The 18872-nt window shown below is 51.5% G+C and overlaps 2 protein-coding genes across 2 annotated transcripts in view; both read right to left on the bottom strand.

The window, feature by feature from the left end:
- CSUI_003953 (uncharacterized protein) overlaps nucleotides 1–3823 on the bottom strand; it is a 9516-nt gene extending 5693 nt beyond the window's left edge. Inside the window, exons 1-2 of the mRNA XM_068064148.1 lie at nucleotides 1996–3823; nucleotides 1–1370 (exon numbers count right to left, since the gene is read on the bottom strand). The exon at nucleotides 1–1370 is cut by the window's left edge and continues 1673 nt beyond it. Coding sequence (XP_067923879.1) covers nucleotides 1–1370; nucleotides 1996–2360 — 1735 coding nt within the window. The 5' untranslated portion in view covers nucleotides 2361–3823. The remainder of the gene's footprint in view (nucleotides 1371–1995) is intronic.
- Nucleotides 3824–5360: 1537 nt separating this feature from the next.
- On the bottom strand, nucleotides 5361–17365 carry CSUI_003954 (uncharacterized protein). Its single transcript, XM_068064149.1, has 7 exons — nucleotides 11854–17365; nucleotides 11098–11364; nucleotides 9933–10130; nucleotides 9584–9709; nucleotides 8585–8921; nucleotides 8078–8211; nucleotides 5361–7397 (listed from the first exon to the last, which is right to left on the bottom strand). Exons 1-7 carry the CDS (start codon nucleotides 15142–15144, stop codon nucleotides 6627–6629), a joined length of 5124 nt encoding a protein of 1707 aa, XP_067923880.1. The 5' UTR covers nucleotides 15145–17365; the 3' UTR covers nucleotides 5361–6626.
- Between the last annotated feature and the right edge of the window lie 1507 nt (nucleotides 17366–18872).

The following is an 18872-nucleotide window of genomic DNA, read 5'->3' on the forward strand; positions in this document are numbered from 1 at the left end:
AAGATGAAGAAAAACAAGAAGAGAAACAGGGAGATGGAGAAGTAGGAGGATGTGGAAGAATTCCACGTAAAATAAGACTGACAGGAACTTTATAAGGTGTCGCTATTAAAGGAGAAGAAGACGAAAGAGGGGTAGGGGGAGGAAGTGGATATAAAAGAGATTCCTTCAATGAAGACAAATAGTTGAGATGGCTCTTCTTCTCTTGCATCTCCTCGTCCTCTGTGAGTTGAGAAAAGATCTCCCCTCTTGCTCCTTTCGTGTCTGCTTTATCGTCATCCCCTCTGGCTGTAGAGATACTCCCTTCTTGGCTCGAAGGAGAAGTCACGTTCTCACAGTTTGGACGAGATGACGCCTCTGCCTGCGCATCTATAGCGTTCTCTGAAGACGAAGGCTTCACTTCTTCTCTCTTTCTATGCATTTGGATCTTCTTTCTTTCCTCCGCCTGTTCGGCTTCTTGTCGCAATTTCACATACACTCGAAACTTCTCTAAGACATGTTTGCTCAATAAGTCGCGATACCTTCCACAAGTCAAGTGAAACTTGAGAGACTCTTCACATAACGTCCGCATCCATCTACTCTCCCTGAAGTCTCGAAGTTTCATCCCTCCACCTGGAGCTTGAGGTAAATGTTCTCCTGTAGAGACAGAGGACCACCACGAACCCTTCGAGACCCCGGTTCCTCCTTTAGAAGACTGCGGACGGCTTCCGGACAGACCGGTTGAGCTATGGCTCACGACAGCCTCTTGTGCTTTCTCATCTTTACAGGGTGATGAAGGAATACTTGCTCTTGGCGTGATGAAAGCTTCGGTGTGCTGCGAGCTGCCTTCCTTTGTCTGTGAAATACCGCCTGATGTTTCTTCTTTGTTGTTGCTTGTGCTGCTTGAATGGCTTTCTTTTTGAAGCTCCTTCATCTTCAGATCTTCACGAGCTCTCTCGGAAGTGTTCGAATGAAGCGTAAGAGAACGTCTTTCAGAGACAGGTGAAGCTGTCAAAGCAGATGATATGCTACGTGAAGACTCGGAAGAGGAAGAGGTGGAAAAAGTTTTCTTGGGGCTCTCACAGAAAAACTCTGGTTTCATATCCAGTGCGTCTGCGTGCTCTAGCTGGCTCTCATCCTTATGCTGTGAAGAGACTCGAGAAGTATGCTCCGGTGTAATGGCAGGTGAAGACAAAACTTGTGAGAGAGGTAGACCAGTTGTCATGCTATCCGAATGGTCACCACATTCGCGAACACCTCCCCCCCCTGAAGCGAAGTCATGAATACCTTCTTTAGCTACTTCTCCCTCGTGGTCTCGTCTATGAGAAAGTGCCTTGTGAGATTTCGTTGCTGAAGTAGGTGACCTGTCAGAAGACCCTTCACCTTCCCGAGACCTTGAAAACCCCACAGCAGACCCACAGCAAAGAAACATATTCACGTAGGAAAGACAGAAGAAAAGAAAAGAACCGAAAGGGAAAAGGAAAGACACAACCACAAAGGGAGCGAAGAGGGGGTAGGAAGAAGAAGGCAACCTGGGGTTACATGGTGTATATACAGCATACATGAGAATACATACTCGAGAAGTGAAGGGAGGAGACACTTACAAACAGCTGCTGCGGAGATATTGATTTAAACCCGAGGCACCCGTCTTCTTCTACTCACCTCCGCTTAGGAATGACAACTTTCTATGCTTTGTTAGAGCATCGACGCTACTAGGGAGTAGAAAATATACATGAAGGACAACAAAGGGCCTCAAAACAATCACCCCAGTACGAAAGAAGTGCAAAGGAACCATCCGCGACACGTGACACCTCAGGGGGAACTCGGACAAGTAACGGCATCTCAAGGACAGCATCTTCGCGATAGGTTGGGCTTTTCTAGTCCTGCCAGCGAACGTGCCTCCTAGGCCGTCATACGGGCTTCCTACGCGGCTTACACCGAGTAACTCCCTCACAAAAGGTCTTCTACGATAGACACATGCATCAGAAATTCGCGCGAAAAAAGAGGTCTTGAACTTACTTTGCTGGATCAACATCAAGGTGACGGTCTGCTTCATTAGAGGTAACGTTACGGAAATCGCCCTTGGTTTTGGCGGCGGGTTGCGACCTGTCCTCCGATTTCTCAGAGAGGAGTGTCGAAGAGCTTCTCCTGTCATTTGCCTTGGCCATCACACTCTCTTCTTCTTTCCGCTGTGACTTTCTTCTCTCCCTGTCCTCCTCACCATCGACCGCAGGACGACGCTTGATGCCCCGTCTCATCGTTGTAGAGGGTGAGGGGAAGGAGAAAGGAGCTGAAGGTACCGTTTCGACTGGCAAGGACGTAGAAGACGACCACTCTTCTACATGCTCTTCAGCAACCGCAGTCCCTGTGCACACCGTCCTCATTTTCACAGGCTGTGCTAAGAGATCAGCGTAAGTCGGGATTAGAACACCCTTGTAAGCCCCCTGGCGGGACAGCTGGATCGCGGCCTCTTGCTGAGTGCCACCTCCTCACCCAGCCGAGTTCTTTCGGGGGGTCTATACCATCCAACAGGGAGGAAAGGCGACAGCATACTCCTCCGCCCTTACTAGCAGGTGTCAATTCACGAGTCGAAACAGAACATGTTGATTCAACTGAGTTTCAAAAGACCGAAAGAGGACGGCTGACGTCCAGGCGCCAAGAATGCTGATCGATAGCCCAGAGCACAGAAGGGTATCGCCGTCAATCTTAAAATGAGTTAGGAACCTTTCATGCCATCACCTTCCTTTGATTAGAGTTCGTACGAATCATATGCTGAGGTGGTCACAGCCGAAAGAAAAAAAAAGCCTCAGCTGGTGTCTGCAAAAGTCCCTTTCTCTGGGAGAGTGAAGCAAAAAGAGTGAGCAAACAAAATCGAGACAAAGCAAACAACCATAGCGCGGTACTACTAGCAAAAGCTTCAGCATGGCCGCAAGAGTGTTACTGCAAGAAAGAACCCCTGGTCCTTAGTCGTAGAAAACAAGCTGGAGAAAAAGAAATTGATTGACTACGAAGAGACGTGGCGCCTCGCTCCGGAAGAGGCTAAGATATCCGACCATGCGTCGTAATCGGAAAGAATAGGAAGAGCCCGCTGGCTATTCTTGAGTGATCCCTCCCGTGTGCCAGGAGGACGACGATCCACCGCAGAGGAAGACGACGATGAAAGAAAAAACAAGGAAGCTTCCCAGAAAACCGAAGGATAAAAAAAGAATGGAAGAGGCGGGACAGGGAGAATCTTTGAAGGTGAAATGAGAAAGCTGGAGCATAAGAGAAGGGGGCCAGGCGGCCCGGAGTAAGGCTGCACGGCCGGAGAGCGCAGGACCACGACAAAGGAGATAGTCCAACGGGGAGTATGAGTCGGAGAACAACGAGACACTCTGATACAGTATTTCATGACAGAAAAGACGAGAAAAGGTCGCTGGGAGACAACAGATTGACAGGGAGGAAGCGCTACCTCTTCGACGGAGGCTTTTCTCCCAAGGGAAACATGGAACAGATGACGCAAAACACATATGACTTTTCCTTGACCGAGAAAACAAAGACAGAGATTGGAAAAGAGCAACAGAAGAGGTCCAGAATCGACTGTGTCATTACCTAAACAATCGTCATCCCCCCGCTCGTTCAGGCTGCTGTCTTGTCGGGATGTTGTGGTGTCACTGGAACGAATTTGGGAAGTAAATCGACGAAGCCCAACAGCGTGCCGAGGGCATGATTGGAGTACCCGTTACCCCCCTATCCCGTGCACCCTCACGTGAGAAGAAGAAAGACTACTACATAAGAGAGGACGAACAAAGAGTTCGAAAAAGCTACACACGGAGAGGGAGCAACGCACCGGATTCGGGAAACAAGGAAGCCACCAGATGTCAATGCGACAGTAGCCATTTGAGGGAGCCGCTACATGACGGCTGGAAAGTCTTCTGTCACACCTCTCGAACAACCCGCCAGTCCAGGTGGAGGTCCTTCGGCTTAAATCCGGCAACTGTTTCAGGACACGTGAGTTCGCGTTTGTCCTGCTGTACTACTAGCGGGACTAAGAACGCTGTGCCCGAGTCTCCACGTGAATGTTCGGGCACACAACAAGAAAACTGTGTCGTAACTAACAGTCCAGCAATCCTCGTCATGGTTCCCATGGGGTAGTAGACACTCGGCCCTGCCGAGCGGACACCCGTACTGGTAACTCGGTGCGGTCTCCGGGAGGGGGGACGCTCGAAGCACCCTGTGTCCCCTATGTCAAGAACACGCTTGTAAGGCGTTTTTCTCGGGACAGAGGCGTGTCGTGACTCCTTAGTACTCGAGGTATACCACGTCTCTCTACGGACGACAGTGGCGACGGAGGAGAACGCGAGCGTTTCACTAGTAGGATGGAGAGTGCCGGGACTCGGGCGTGCTGCACACTCGAGGCTTGACTATAATCAACTGACAAGATGCCGGGGCCGGCCCATAGAGCGCGTTTCCGCAACATCACACATAGAAGGAGAAAGTCCCTTTTGACTGTGAAGACATCGTGCGGTCTCCTTTCGATCCAGCCATTTCGAAAATTGTGTCCGTGTTTACGCCTTGCGCCGTGGAAGATGTTAACAGCAGTGACTGGCGACCAAGGAAATGCGCCTTCTTTGCTCAGAAGGCTTGTGCAGTTTTCTCCTCGCTGAGTTGCCGGGGCGGTGAATAGACGACCATGCCAACACTTAGGCAAGGGCCTGTGCCCGGGCAGCGCAATCTCCGGCCAACTTGCAGGAGCATTGTTTTGAGATGTAACCATGGCGGACCTGTGCGGTTTCCGCTCGGTCCAAAAAGAAATGATGCACAGGTCTGTTTCCCCGGCACCCTGCCCCCGCCTTCCTGTAGGTTTTTCGTTTCTCAGCCTGATCTCCTCCGACCGACCCTTTCGCCGAGCCTCCGCTCTATTCGCAGCGAAGACAGCCCTTTATGGTCTGCAGCCCGGCACTAACCAGGGTGCGGTTTCTGTCTTAGTTTCACAAGTTCCAGGAGGCTAACTTGCCCGGAGACAGGATGAGTCGTCCCCCTCACGAGGAAACACTTCAGCTGAAGTCTTCGACCACGCTGGCTTACTTCCGCTGACACCGCGGTTTATTCACACGGGGGCGTGACACCGTAGACTCCGAGCCGCCAGATTTCAAGGACAGTACTACCGGGACAACTTGAAGCCATGGTTTTCTCTGCAGAGCGGTTACTGGCCGCCCGGCTGCCGAAATTCGCTAGTTGCGCCTCTGACGGCCGTGCGTCCGCGGATAATGACTGTATCACGGCTGCTACGGCTGTTCTACGGGCTGCCCAGGACTTCAAAGACAACTTCACTATGTGGCAGCGAGCACGCGGCTCCGAAAAAGAGCTTGCTCTCGCTCGCATCTGCACGGAAACCAGTTGAGCTCCCGAACAGTTTCCTAGTGACGGTCTTTCTACCTTTCAAGAGAGTACGCGATCAACGCATGATTCAGTTTCCCGGGGCGAGCTGAACGCGCTCGCGAGTGGCCCCCAGCAGAAATAAAACGGACAATAGAACCACATTCGAAACACTGACTGACTTCGGGTCTTTCCGGAGACCGTACTCCCCCCTTCTTGAAAAGAACATGCTGGAGGCGGGATTCTCACCGAAAGCTGAACACACCTCGAAACCGCCAGAAGGGCACAGCAACTGCCAAGTATGAGAGGTAGCTTTTTAGATCGCCACCGTCATCAGGGGCATCCGAACAACTGCTAGGCCGTCCTAACGCTGCCCCTACAGCCGAAAAAAGGCGGAACGCGCGACTTGAGAGCCCTGACTCCTCGCCCGCTCCTCTCTGCCCCAAGCATCCTGCGTCTCCGCGTGTTGCCGTCCACCCGTTGTCCCACGCTGTCAGCTCCCATACGAAATTTCCGAGGAAAAACTAAGTGGAGTTGTAAAACCCAACAACGGCGTTTTCTCGGTTCTGTCCCCCACCTTGGCTGCCCATCACTCCTCACCCAGAATACACATACTCCCCATCTGCTTTCACCAGCGCAAACACTGCCCCCGCTCAACCCCGGGTGCGTGCCTTGGGAAGGCTTGCCATATTCGGGTATACTCGCGCTAGACGGCCGTGTGACGAACTGAAGCTTCTCCGTTCCGGAGGGACACTCTGAAATCATGCATCTACCAGGGAAGGAACAATACTATCGCCCGATCCATTCACAGGGTGACATTGCCTTACAACCCGGTTTGCACGTCGCGGCATCATCCTAATTGTGTAGCCACGAGTAGGGGCTTCAAAATAGGGCGGGCCATCTTTTTACCCCAGAACGGTGTCTGATCCCTCTTGGCTGCCGCCTCCAGCTACCTAACTTTCGTTTCTTTATGCACTCGGAAATCAACACTTTCAAGGAACGGTGAACAGCGGGCGCTAAACTCTCACTGTGCATCCTCCGACTCACTAGCAGCGTTCTTATGTATCTTTGTTGCTCGCCAACCCGGGAGAATCCGGGTTGGGCGCCGTATCAGTAGGTGCCTTCGAAGTCGTGGAGCGAAAAGTATCCTACCTCTTACTAAGCTGACCTACGTCCCTAGACTCCTTAACCTCTTCGAAAACGCCACGCTCCCGCCTGGAACAAACTGGCACTCGACGAAGTTGAGTGGCTTTTCCATTTTCTAGTTCTTGAGCCCTTGTCTGTTCTTGCTGTCAAACGTCGTTACACCTCAGAGCAATCTGAGGAAAGACGTAACGCTGGATAAGCTGTGCGTACCTTTCGGTTTGTTGAGACTGCACCGGTGGGCCCTGCCAATTCTCCGTGCCTCGCTGCCAAGAAGTGTCTCCCTTCGCTGACGAAAAGTGACTGGCCTGCCCGGTGCTAACTCCCCCGGCCACGTCCGCTGTCCGCTCCTTGAGTCTTTTGCTGCAACGGCTAGGAGATACGGCACTGCTGTCTACTGTTGACAGTTGGTACTCCCCGCCCTTCCCGTCTATAGGACAGTTCGCTGAGCTACTCTGATTCCGACATGTTCTAGGTCTGGTCACCCGGGAGGGCAAGCATGTATCGCTATCAGCATTTGACTCGTATTCCGAGCAATCCGTTTCTCGGCTCTCCGTGCTTGAATCACTCTCTGTGGGCCTGCAAGAATCGCTGTCACTATCTGAATCTGATCTCGCCGCGCGTCGTCGACCGCGGCCTCTCTTGCAGGTCAGTGCGCGTTTTGTCCGGCCCACTGCGCTTTCTTCATCACTCAGCTCGCTTTCTGTCAGATCCTCTACGGAGAGACATGCACCAGAACGCAACGCCTTCTGTAGCCACAACGGGGACGTGTAGCCTGCAACTGCCCTGTTCTCTCGTTGCGCTTCAACATACGCTCGGCGTTTGTGATTCAAGTCATTCGTATAGTACCAGGTATTAGGGAGTAGAGGCGGGAAATTGTGCATGTTCATTGCGAGCTCGTCGCCTGGTAGAACTTCTACCTGAAGGAACAAGGATGAAGCAACAACTCACAGGACAGCTTTGTTCAGAAGCGATATTCAGGAGAGTTGAGTTGTGGTATGGCCTTGAAAAGTCGCGGGGAGACGGAAAAACTACAACTGCTCCAGCACGATGGCCGCTTGGGCGCTGCACAGCTATATCTGCCGGAAAAAGAAGCATGGACATGAGGCCACCCGCACGATGCATACACGCGAAGTGCTTAAGAAAACAAGGTGAATACAAGGAAGCGTCGTTGCCATCCTGCCGTGTATGAATAGTTTCTGTATACATGTATTCATAAGTTGAGAGTAAATGGAAGGCTACAGACGAACGAGTAGTTCGCATAGTCCACAAGCAGTTGAGATTGAGACGGTTCTGCCGTTCTTTTGGCAATGGACACCATGTGAACCTCCGGCGCCGAGAACAGCTCGACGTCTTCAAGTCCGAGTCGGACACGCCTGAGAAAGCCAGCCCATCCGATCGGCCGCATGCATCACGACGAGGACCTCCCTCACTTTGTTCCTTCTTCCTTCCCCCTCTACGAACCACGTGAACACGGGGCTGCCGGGGGAGCATATATATACTCACGGGATAAACACTTTTCAGGATCGATCAAGACAACATAGTCACGAGACACAATTGGATTGAGACACCATCTGTGAACAACAAGACTGCTACGTACCTCTGGGTTGTTGGTATAGACGTAGACCGGCCAGCCATCAACGGTGACAAGATGCGCTCTGACAGTCTCCTTCATCTCGGGCCAGTCAGACCATGCTGCAAAACGTTCACCTCCCGCTTCGCTTTTTTTTTCTCCTGTACAAAGCAGAAGAGAAGGGGTGATACCATTCACAAGGTAATGCAATTGGACACTTGGTAGCACTCCAGTATTTTATCGTAGTTTGTTATACCAAGGGTGAACGGGAAAAAGCTCATACCATTACACGGCTGCACACACCCGCACACGGCACAACATGTACGCAGACGCAGGTGTATGTATGTATGTACGTATATATGTCTATGTATGTACATGTACGTATGTAAACATATGGACTCCACTCTGCTCACTGCCTCACGATGTATAGTGGTCACAAAAAGCCAAGGGAAGGATGCGGTGGCGGTGACCACACGGGCTGATTCTCTTGTACTTCGTGCAGCACTGCCTGAACAATCGACACCACCCGCTTACCAGTATGTAGAACAAACGATAACTTATTGAATTTCCGAATCGAGGTGAAGTGAAGACCATACAAAGGGACTGCGCTGATTCCTGGTCGCAGACGGAGAGACGCTCTCTCTTTATGCGCTTTGTTTCTCTGGATGGTCTCTCTCTCCCACGCAACCTCCGGTCTATGGTGATGTGGCTTTGAGTAGTTCGCGCGTAGGCTCAGAGCTACTGAAGACATTGCTGAACTGGCCCGTGAACCCGCACCAACATTATCTGCATGCGCGGCGAGACCACCTTGAAGAGGCGTCAGCGCAGCTTCTAACAATCCAGCTTGCCCGTCTGGAGACAAGAGCCACGGCTGCAACGGAAACAAGAGACACAGACAACCCGTATGTTAGTACTTCCTCTCTGCTTCGGCTAGTAGAAACAATACATGTGAGGAATTATCTAACAGCAGCTCCTTCCTGACCAAGACGGAAATCGCACACACGTTCCTGTAGCTTCCTAGTAAATACTTCGATACTTCGCTAGATCTAACCACCGGTACTGCTGCATAAAATATCCACCACTACTGCACCCGTATAGATGTCATCATATGTTTACCTATAGGCTGATGTGTATGTAGGCGTTCGGAGACGTCTTTTCTTGTTGTCCCTTCTTGAGACACATCCAAGGTTTGAAAAGAGAACTTAGAAACTGCATTGTTATAAGTGTACTGACATCTCGGCACCCCGAAAACACTCTCGGAAGTCCGGTGCAGGTACAATCTGAAGACTCATCATTGACGAGCTCCCGTCACTCAGCCTTGTAGTAAGAGATCCACCGGGAAGGATGCACTCTTATGGGTGAGGGCTTGGACCGCCCACACTCCACCAACCGGAGAAACGAGAGAACATGGGGGTACCTGTATCCTTCTTCGACTACCACTACTACTAAAGACGAACGACAGCCAGCTGTCCCAGAAGAACAAAAAGCAGAGTTGATCTTGTGACACGCTATCATCTCATCTACTGAACTTACAAGGACATCTACTGTTCGTAACGCTTCAACGACAGGGTTTGGCTCGCAATCTTTGATGGCCTCGCGATATTCTTCATCTGTAAGGAACTCTCCTGTCCGTACACCTAAGACAACCAGTGTTCCTTTCTGAAAAGAACACGAAGACACACAAGAGAGATAGTCTGCCTTTTTTTTCCCTTTTTTCCAACTCTTTTCAAAACGACTTGCCCCCCTGAAGCGCGAAAACAGAGACGTGAGCGAAACAAGGTGTGTGGCTGTTGCTGTTGTTGTTCTTCTTTTCGTCGAGTTCAGTAGTCTTCGTGACTGGACTGGGTGACCCCCACGGCCGGTCGTTCCTCGTGAGACTTACAGGGATTGACTTATCACTGTTCCATATGGCAACTGGATATTCTGTTGCTCCAACAGGAAGGCTTTCCTTCAGATGAACAAAACGTGAATCCTCTAGCATCATCAGTCGATTGAGAGGATGTTTAGGAGACTCAGGAACTGACAGGGCCACATCTTCATGCTCATAAAAAGCGAAATCTCCTTCCAAATGAAGACATTCCTGTACAGATCGAGGCATAGGACATTCATAGAGAAATAGAAGCAACAGCAGCAAGAAGGAGACGATGATGCGGGCGGGCCCAGAACCCTTCTCTCAGTTTTCGGCTCGTAGGTACTAACGCTCCCCCTACAGTCGTGGTAAAAATGCCACGAAGCCCTGATTACTCCCGTCATAGTCCAGCTAAAAAGGGACTTCCTCCCCAGCTCCTCAGGTACCTTTGTCTTACGGCATTGATCGCTAAACTCGCGTCTCTCCCAACAAACTCACCACTTGAAAAACCTCGGAAGACTTCCTTCGGAGTCCTAGGGATTGTGAAGCTTCCTCTTGTCAAATCTTTCTGAATGAGGCTATATCTACGAATATAGGACGCCATTAACGAGCCAGCTATATATTGTCGAGCTATTCCTTCCGTCTCACAACGAAATCCATACAAACTCCATTTGAATGGACCAGCTCGCCCCTCTGCATGCACGCGGGCATACCATTTCACTTCCGTAGAAGCACATGGGGATATTCAACTGAAGGGGATTTGCTGCTGAAAAGAAGCTTCCAGAGAGTCGTAGCAAAAGAGACCCCTCTGGTCTTCCCTCCCCTTCCCCTCAAGTCTTTCTCTGTTCCAAACAGAGCTGGCTGGAGAACGATAGGCGTTGTGAAAGATGAAAGACACGGAAGCACGCTTTGATATCCGCGTGCATCCCGCCACGCATATATACGTCGGACGAAGGAATGATATTTCCAGCAGTAGTACAAAAACTCCTCCGGTCCGCGGCCCACTGCCACTTTCAAAAATGAATTCACGGCATATAGACAGATAGACTCATCGATTCAAGATAGATAGGCAGACAGGTATAAAGCCCAGAGAGAGATAAACAGATTGAAGATAGATAGTGAGACGATGGAAAAATATCAACGAGAATGGGCTCGATTGTCTGGGAAAGACTAGATCAGGGGTAGATGGTCTACTGACCTCAAGAAGATCTAACAGAGTTTGTAGCAAATCAACACCTCGGTAGGAGAAGTCATAGTGGCACAACCATTTGGAACACAGGTTGACGGCTGAGTGTACTTGGGCGAAGTTCTTCACTTCTTCATACACACGAAGTGCATGTGGTCCTAGAAGATCTTCAATTTGGTGAGGTAGACAATAGTTACTTTTATAGCATCCACCCTCTAGTAGTCGTCGCTCAAACGTCTCAAGGGATAACACCCGAGAGAGGAGAGAACTCCGATTATCCTATACAACGATTCAACAAAGAAAGATAGAAAAGCACGCAAAGAGACAAGATTTCATGCGGTTGTCTACTGACTTGGAAAAGCTTTCTTGAACTGGGACCGTGATTGTATCAAAAGGACTCGCTTGCTTTGGTCGTTCAGCAGACAAGATGATCGAAGTCAGAATATCTGTATAGGATACCCCCCAATCAAGTACAACCTAACAGAAGGTGACGGGAGAACCAAAAAATCAGCTCTTGTAGCGAATGATGGGCTACACCAAGAAGACTGTCTAGTATACGAAGAACCTCTTCCCTTGCTTAGATAACATGTTCACAAGGAAGAAAACAAGAAGCCTGACAGCGCTTCTGTCTCATCACATGTCTAGAGAAAGAGAAGGAAACGAAAGAAAGGGAAGAGCGGACAACGCGACGCTATGGAGTCATGTTCCTACACACGAACAGTAGCATATCTGAGGACGAGCTCCCTTTCAGTTTCTGTCTTGTCTTACTTGAAGAGACTGTTCCTTTTCTTCTAGAACTTCTTCTTCAGTCTGCCTAGCTCGTTTTCGATCGGATTTGGTCTTCGCATTCTCCCTCTCTCTCCTGACTCCTTTTTTCAACGCCCTCGTTTTCTCCTCGCTGCTCTTCGCCCCAAACAAACCACACTGACATACGAAAGAGCTACCAGTAGGTAAACTGGTGTCGCTATTTCCTTCGCGTTCTTTCGGTTCTTCCTTCATTGTCGGGGTTGTGAGGACAGAAGCCGTGTTGCTCTGGGTATGCTGTCGAATCACGTGTACAAGGTGCGGTTCCCTAGGGTCTGACTTGAGTATGGGAATTCGAATTTCCAGTGACTTGTTCTGATTGCCAGGATCATCAGGTCTTGGTCTTAACCACTGAGAAGGACGGCCCCATGCAGCTGTCTCTGCTATGGTTGAACGAGCTATCTCTTCTGCTCGTTGACGAGCGTCTTCTATTGAAGAAAAAGAAGAACGACACTCCGCTCCTCCTGTCTTTCTTTCATCTGAAGCATTATCGATAGACTGACTCGAGGAAGAGGAAGAAGACGACTTCTCTTCTTGAAGTTTCTTGATGCCGTTTTCCTCAACAGCTGAAGTAGATAGAGGGAGTTTCTCTTCTTTACAACGGCCAGCTTCAGCCGCAGCGGCCTGTCGCCTTGTTCTAATCGTTCGGCCAGGCACTTCACGTGTGATGGTGTTCTCGAACGACGAGTTAGCAGATATAGATTCACTTGCTGAGGAAGCTGCGGTCGACGGTACGGCGACCCCGGCTGATGAACCTGATCCGCAGCTATTTCGCCGTCGCCTCGATGAAAGGCGGGATGATGTACGACAGCCTGAGTCGATCTTTCTATGTCGTTCGCTATCATCACGGGCTCTAACATGAGATTCTTCTTCCTCGGGAAACAGATTTTCTGCACTTTGGAATGATGTATACTGCGCACGAGGCTTTCGAAATAAATAGGAAGAGTGTAAACCAGCACGTTCATACTGACATCGCGGCTGTTCTCCTCCTTCTTCATCACCTTGACCTGACGATATAGGGGTTTTGCTTGTTGCTCCGGGAGAAGTTCGAGATGAGGAGCGTGCTGTCGAAGAAGAAGAAGACTGCGGGTCTGAACAAGACGAAGAGACTCCGCCAAGACCGAGCGAGGGAGGAGGAGGAGGAAGACAACAGGAATCTGGAGAAGACGCCGGAGAAGAACGCTCGAAGAAATTTTTGAGAACATAACAATCAGGAGTTGGCGAGAGGGGAGAGAATACCAAGGGAGGAAGAACACGATGGGCTGTACGAACACTATGACTGCTGCTTCGACTACTGCTCGTTGTGGATGTCGTACAGCTCGATGCTCCAATATCCTTTCCGTGAACTGAAGTGAAAGTTTCGTTCCAGCCTGCATTCCCTTCCTCCCCTTCAAATCCAGTGACAGTCGATCCATTCTTCTTATTCTTTGAAGGACTCGTCGAAATCTCTGGATGAGCCGTCGGAGAGAGAGTACCGACCTGCGCGGAGTCTTCTACAGGAGAACGACAAGCTGCATGTGCAGCCGCAGCGCAAGTACCGCCATCTTCTTTTGTCCGACAGCAGGATGATAGAGGCGGCTGCTCGCTCGAGAAAGAAGAAGACGAAGACGAGCCACTCGTTTCGCTTTCACCCAGTGCTCTTTTTCGTAAAACAAGATAAGCCAAAGATCGACAAAGTGCAGAGCGCCAACCACCAACAGATTTTTTTAACGGCCTAGAACGTTTCTCGGATTTCTTCTTATTATTATGAGGATGATGATTCATTCTATGAACAGACTCAATTGACTCGTTGCTATCCTCTTTCACACACGACGAAACATATTTTCCGTGCCGGTGTACTTCCTCTGTTGTATCTCCCTCCTCCCAACCAAACCCGGGCGGTGTCTTTTTTCGTCGAGGTCCGGGTGACGAAGTCCGACCGTTTTCTTCATTCTCCTTCTCTTCCTCTTCTATAGAACTCTTGACCTTCTCTACACTAGTGGGATGACCTCCTCCTGTTGCTTTCTTTCTTTCTTTGCTAACACCATCTTCTAGGGACTCGGTCGTCGGGAATTCCTCCCTCCCGACTTCAACAACTTCGGCTTCTTCCTTCCTATGTTTCTCCCCCGTCCGCCTCTCCCGCTTCTCTTCAAGTTTCCCGATGCGATGATGAACTGCTTCACTCTCCTTGCTTTCTGCGTCCTGCGTACTCTCCTCTACACGAGGTCCTGTTACACCTCTTAGAGGAGCTTCACCTACGAACTCGAGATCGGCATTCTCAGCAGCTGATACAATCGTACGTGACTTCGTCATAACCTCCATCACCATTATGTCTTCTCTCCGCTCTCCCTGTCTCAAACTCTCCTCCCGAGGTAACAGTTCTGATGATGCACCGCTACCCCTGCTTGAAGGAGGCTCCGACGGAGTTGAGCGACTAGCCATAGCCGTCATCATGTTTTCATTGACCATTGCTGATCTTGACGACTCCTTATTTCTCCTTCTCTTCATCCTCTCCGCTCCCGCTCTCCGCGACACACCGAGACACCTGACTTCTTTGAAGATGTCCCCCTCTTTGGTGACATGGTCAAGCGGCCCGCCTCCCCCTCCCCGTCCCACGTTCTCTGAAAGTGAGAGAACCTGCTGCCCCCCTGAGGAGAAGGACGGGAAACTCGTTCCATGATCTCTTCCTGCTAGGTTTGCATGAGCTAAAAGTGCAGCTGCTGCATCGGGTAACTGGTGCTGTTGTTTTGAGAGAGGGCCATGATGAGGTGACAAGAAAGCCGGGGAAGGAAATAAGGAGAAGAAGTTCGATATCTGGAGTCCTCCTGGTCCTCTTCTCACATCAGATAGTGAAGGAAGTGAAAATCGAGAAGATGGGTCCGGAAGGCTTCCTTCTTCTGAACACGATGGAGATGGAGGAGGTAACAACGGTTTGTCTGAAGGAGATTGAAAAGAAGGAGGAGGAGAATAGAAACGAGGAGAAGATATGCCAGCTTGACCACTTGAACGAAGACTACCGGTATGACGATGACTTAGTGAAGAAGATGATGAAGGAGAGCCCAAAACCTGAATTGAAGAAGAGTTCGCATCTGTCTTTCGGCCTGGTGAGGACGCTGCTATATGAGACGCTTCTACTGAGAAGCAATCATCGGTCTGTTGAGATGAGATGGCCGTCTCATCTGAAGGAGAAGATGATCCTGAGACTGAAGTGCTCGAAGACGAAATCGTTATCACATCAGGAAGAGATAGAACATCGGTACTGGGTCCCCCGGACATGGCGGCAACGACGGACTAACAACAAGACCTAAGATAGACAAGTCAAAGTAAAGGGGTTGACTTCGCCTCACCACGGCCGTTCCTAGTTTGAGGACGCCCCGAAGAGAGACCTTTTGTTGAATGAAAAGACTTCCCGCGGATTTCCAAGTTTGACAGACTAGCAAATTGAAAACGGATATCCCAGCGACGACAATTACGACATGAGATGATGATGACGGCCTCCCATCGAATTCGGTCGTCCCTTCAGAAAAGCTTCGTGACACTCTCGAGGGATGAGCCAGAGACAAGAAATGTGGGACACCAAGAAGTTACAATACCCCCTGAGAGCCACAGACAATGAGGTAAGCGTAGAAATCGCTCGCAGGAGGATGGTAATGAGAAAATCCGCCGGGTGTCCCCGTACACCTTACCAATACCGGGTTGTCCCTCCTTCCTCGTAGAGCCACGGTGAATACAATACAAATCCTAGAGATATGTGACCGAAACACCGACCCCTAGTCAAGCCCAGTTCAGTGTTCCAGCCTACAAAATCACCGCGCAACATTGGAAAGTTCCAGTTCCTAGACCTGGACGGAAGGACCTCTGCGCAGTCCGGTGGAAAGTGACGGTGCTTTCCCGGCGTTTCCGGCCTGTCAGGGAATCATCCCCTTCTCCAAGACAGGGCCAGGGACTCGGCAAGACAAAGTCGCGCGGTTGAGACTACTGCGACCTCCGGCGCGCTCTCCGGAAAAAGACGGTCTCTTTCATTGCACAAGCGGTACCCACGACCTGTCTCTGGATTCGCGCCGAAAGCGCCCTCAACTGCACAAGCATGTCACCAGCCATGCAGGTCTCTTCAAGTGGTGTACAGTCATCGAAAAGCACCATGTGAGCTGACTGTCCCTTCATCTGCAGGCAGAACCCCTCTTAGTTCGCAGACGACCACATGACACTTTGACATTGGACTTTTCCGTCAACACACCCCAGAATTCCGACCGGAGGAAGAGGGCACGCTAAGCACTGCAAAGCAGGAAACTGCGCCAGCCGGAAGACTAGATGGCAACGGTTGAGCCTGGGGAAAACGGTACTGAGGCTCTCCCGCCTCACACCTACCGCCGCAAGCACACATCCAAGGTTCCGGAGACCCGCGGCGGCGCACAGGGGCCCGGGGCCTGCAGGGCGGTCGAGAGAAAAAACGGCAGCTAAAAGAAGACAGGGCGCTTTAAAGAAAGGCGAATGAAAAGAAAGCTTAACTAAGTCACAAGAAACTAACCCGGCCACACCAAGAGGTGCGCGGTGCCCCCCCCGGCATGGGCGCGAAGGGACCTAGACTATGGGAAGACGAGAACACGGAGATACTAAAGGCTAGGCTACACGCCGTGACGAAGCATGTCTGAAGAAGAAGACGTAGCTTGAGTAAAGCTGCTTTCCCCTTCACCACCTCAGTGAAGGCACTTGCTGCATGCAGCCCAGACTAGGCAACTAACTTAGTGGGTTACCGGAGGGCTCCGGAGGCACAAGACTATCAACTCAACACAGTGGGCAAAAATGCTTCAGACGAACGTCTAATCAAAAGAGCGCTTCCAAACACACAGAAACCATCTTCCGTATTTTGAGTTGAGTTAATCGAGAGTATTCGACAAATGCCTCACCAACATGCAACGCACCTTTGTGTGTCTGCGAACGCGGTCCGGTCGAGCCAGTCAGCCAGCTGTGATCCGTGACCTGGTAAGGAAGCTCAATCTTCGCCGTACGGTGGCTGGCATATCTGCGCGACCGCGATACTGGAGACATTGCCATCGCATGCTTCCACTTCGAGACACACAGTTTTTCCTTCGCGGGCAGGAGGACTGCAACGAAATGACACGAGACAGGAACACCGCCGCCGGCGGAGGGGGAGCGCGGCTGGCAACGCGCCACCACTGACCCTAGGCGGAAGGCCTCATACCGGCCATGCTTTGTTTCTTCTACAATGTGCCAAGGCTTTTTTCTGCCAACGGAACTGTGTGGGTTGTGGCTGACTTAGCCGGGGCCAAATTCGTGCCAGATATTCACTAACCTGGTTCAAGGGGTCCCAACAACTGGAGGCACCTCTTCCGATCTGCGAATGGGGATAGGCGATGAGGGTGCGGCAATCACCGAGGCAATGCAACCCCCCGGTGCTCGTGACCTCACGACCAGTGCTGTAGTGTGTGTGATTCCCGGGAGATTCTTCCAACTTCTCAGTGCGGCTGGTGTTCTCGACCGTTGGATATTCGATACTAACCATATCCGAATGAGGCCTGCAGGGCGCCTTTTCTCCGAAGTTGCGGCCGCTTTTTGCAGCGTAGCTTGGGCGACTTGTTCAGTACCGGCGTGATGACGCGCCGCGTACACTTCGAGAGGGGTAGACACGGAGTCCGCAGCGGTGATGAGTCCATCACCGTGTGCGATCAAGGCGGCGGTGTCTCGTTTGCAATGTCCAGCCGGCTGATTATCGCAGCAGCACTGCCGAGACTATTACCATGGGCGTAGGCTGCATACCACTTCGAGAATCAGGGGCGCTTTCTGTTGCAGAAGACTCTGCTGACCCGAGAAGACGCAGGACAACCTGGAAAACTGCGGAGTGCGCAGGCGCGCCGGGAGGCGGGGTGCGGAGCTCGTCCGAGGAAGCAGAATAACGATGTCCGCATTCGAGGGACAGGAGTGATCTTGCTGACTCACATGAATACTGGTAAACTGTACGGGAGAGACAGCTGACATACAGGACCCCAGCGTTGCACTCCAGTGGACGGCAGCGATCCTGGGCGCGTGTGCGGAGCTGAACTGCCTAGGATAGACCGTGTGTTTGACCGTGGGGCGGGTTCACACACACGTAGTGTGTCTGTGCAGGGGGCTGCTGCGACCACGAGGAAGGGCACTCGCACCTTCACGAAGTGGCGAACTGCAGCACAGTGCCCCCCCTGTATGTTCCGAGAGGCAGCACGACTGTTGCAATGGTCGGAGGAAATCACGTGGTGCAGGATTCCGATGGCGACTACGCGTGGAGGTTTCCATTTGTCGGTGTGTCGCGGAGTGTCCCATGTTTGGTCAAGTCTCGTTGGGATGGCGGTCTCGAGTTCTTTGGTAATCGGAAAGTTCACGTTTTTTGCAAATTTCAAGAGCATTCTCGGGCGCCACGAGATGGCTGATCTGAGACCGCCCCTTGGGCAGGTCACATGCGCCGGGTACTCTTGCAGGGCGAGTCCATGCAGCCGCTGTGTCACCATTGCACATTTTTTTAGGTAGGGTTAAGAAAAACTAGCAGGTGGCGGGCCCAACCTTTGCTCCGGACAACTCCTGGTGGTTGTCGCGCCGGCCCACGGGGACGGCACGTGCTGTCCGGATCTCAAGGCCGTGCTCGATGAAGGCCGGTGTGGCTCGAGTCCTGTCAAGTGTATTGAGGGGCACGTTACTATCTCCAGCAAGCCTCGTCCTACCAAGCCAGTGGCGGAGTTGACGGGCAGCAGCCACTCTGCCTGAGTCGCAGCATTTTGCGGACAGCAATCACCAGGTTTCCTGCCCCGCGCAGCTTTGCACGCGCAGAGCATGTACACTGCTGGGCAGCGTACAATCCCTGGAAAAGGCCTCGTAGGTACACTAGCTTATTGCCAGGCGGCGGTCACCAGGTAGATGCATCGGGCAATTTTTTGCCTGAAACCGATGGCGGTGATGCGGTGAGGGAAAGGCCTCGGCAAGACGACCGCGGGTTGACACCCAGTCAGAGGAGG

Source organism: Cystoisospora suis (assembly GCF_002600585.1).
Source record: "Cystoisospora suis strain Wien I chromosome Unknown contig_1782, whole genome shotgun sequence".
NCBI lineage: Eukaryota > Apicomplexa > Conoidasida > Eucoccidiorida > Sarcocystidae > Cystoisospora > Cystoisospora suis.

What these genes read in the sequence shown, in the direction of transcription:
- CSUI_003954 (XM_068064149.1), bottom strand. Translation starts at nt 15,144, where the DNA reads ATGTCCGGGGGACCCAGTACCGATGTTCTATCTCTTCCTGATGTGATA. An exon ending in CTCTGTTAGATCTTCTTGAG is followed by an intron (nt 10,131 to 11,097) that starts GTCAGTAGACCA and finishes CGATCTGTACAG; the next exon opens with GAATGTCTTCATTTGGAAGG. An exon ending in ACAGTGATAAGTCAATCCCT is followed by an intron (nt 9,710 to 9,932) that starts GTAAGTCTCACG and finishes TGTTCTTTTCAG; the next exon opens with AAAGGAACACTGGTTGTCTT.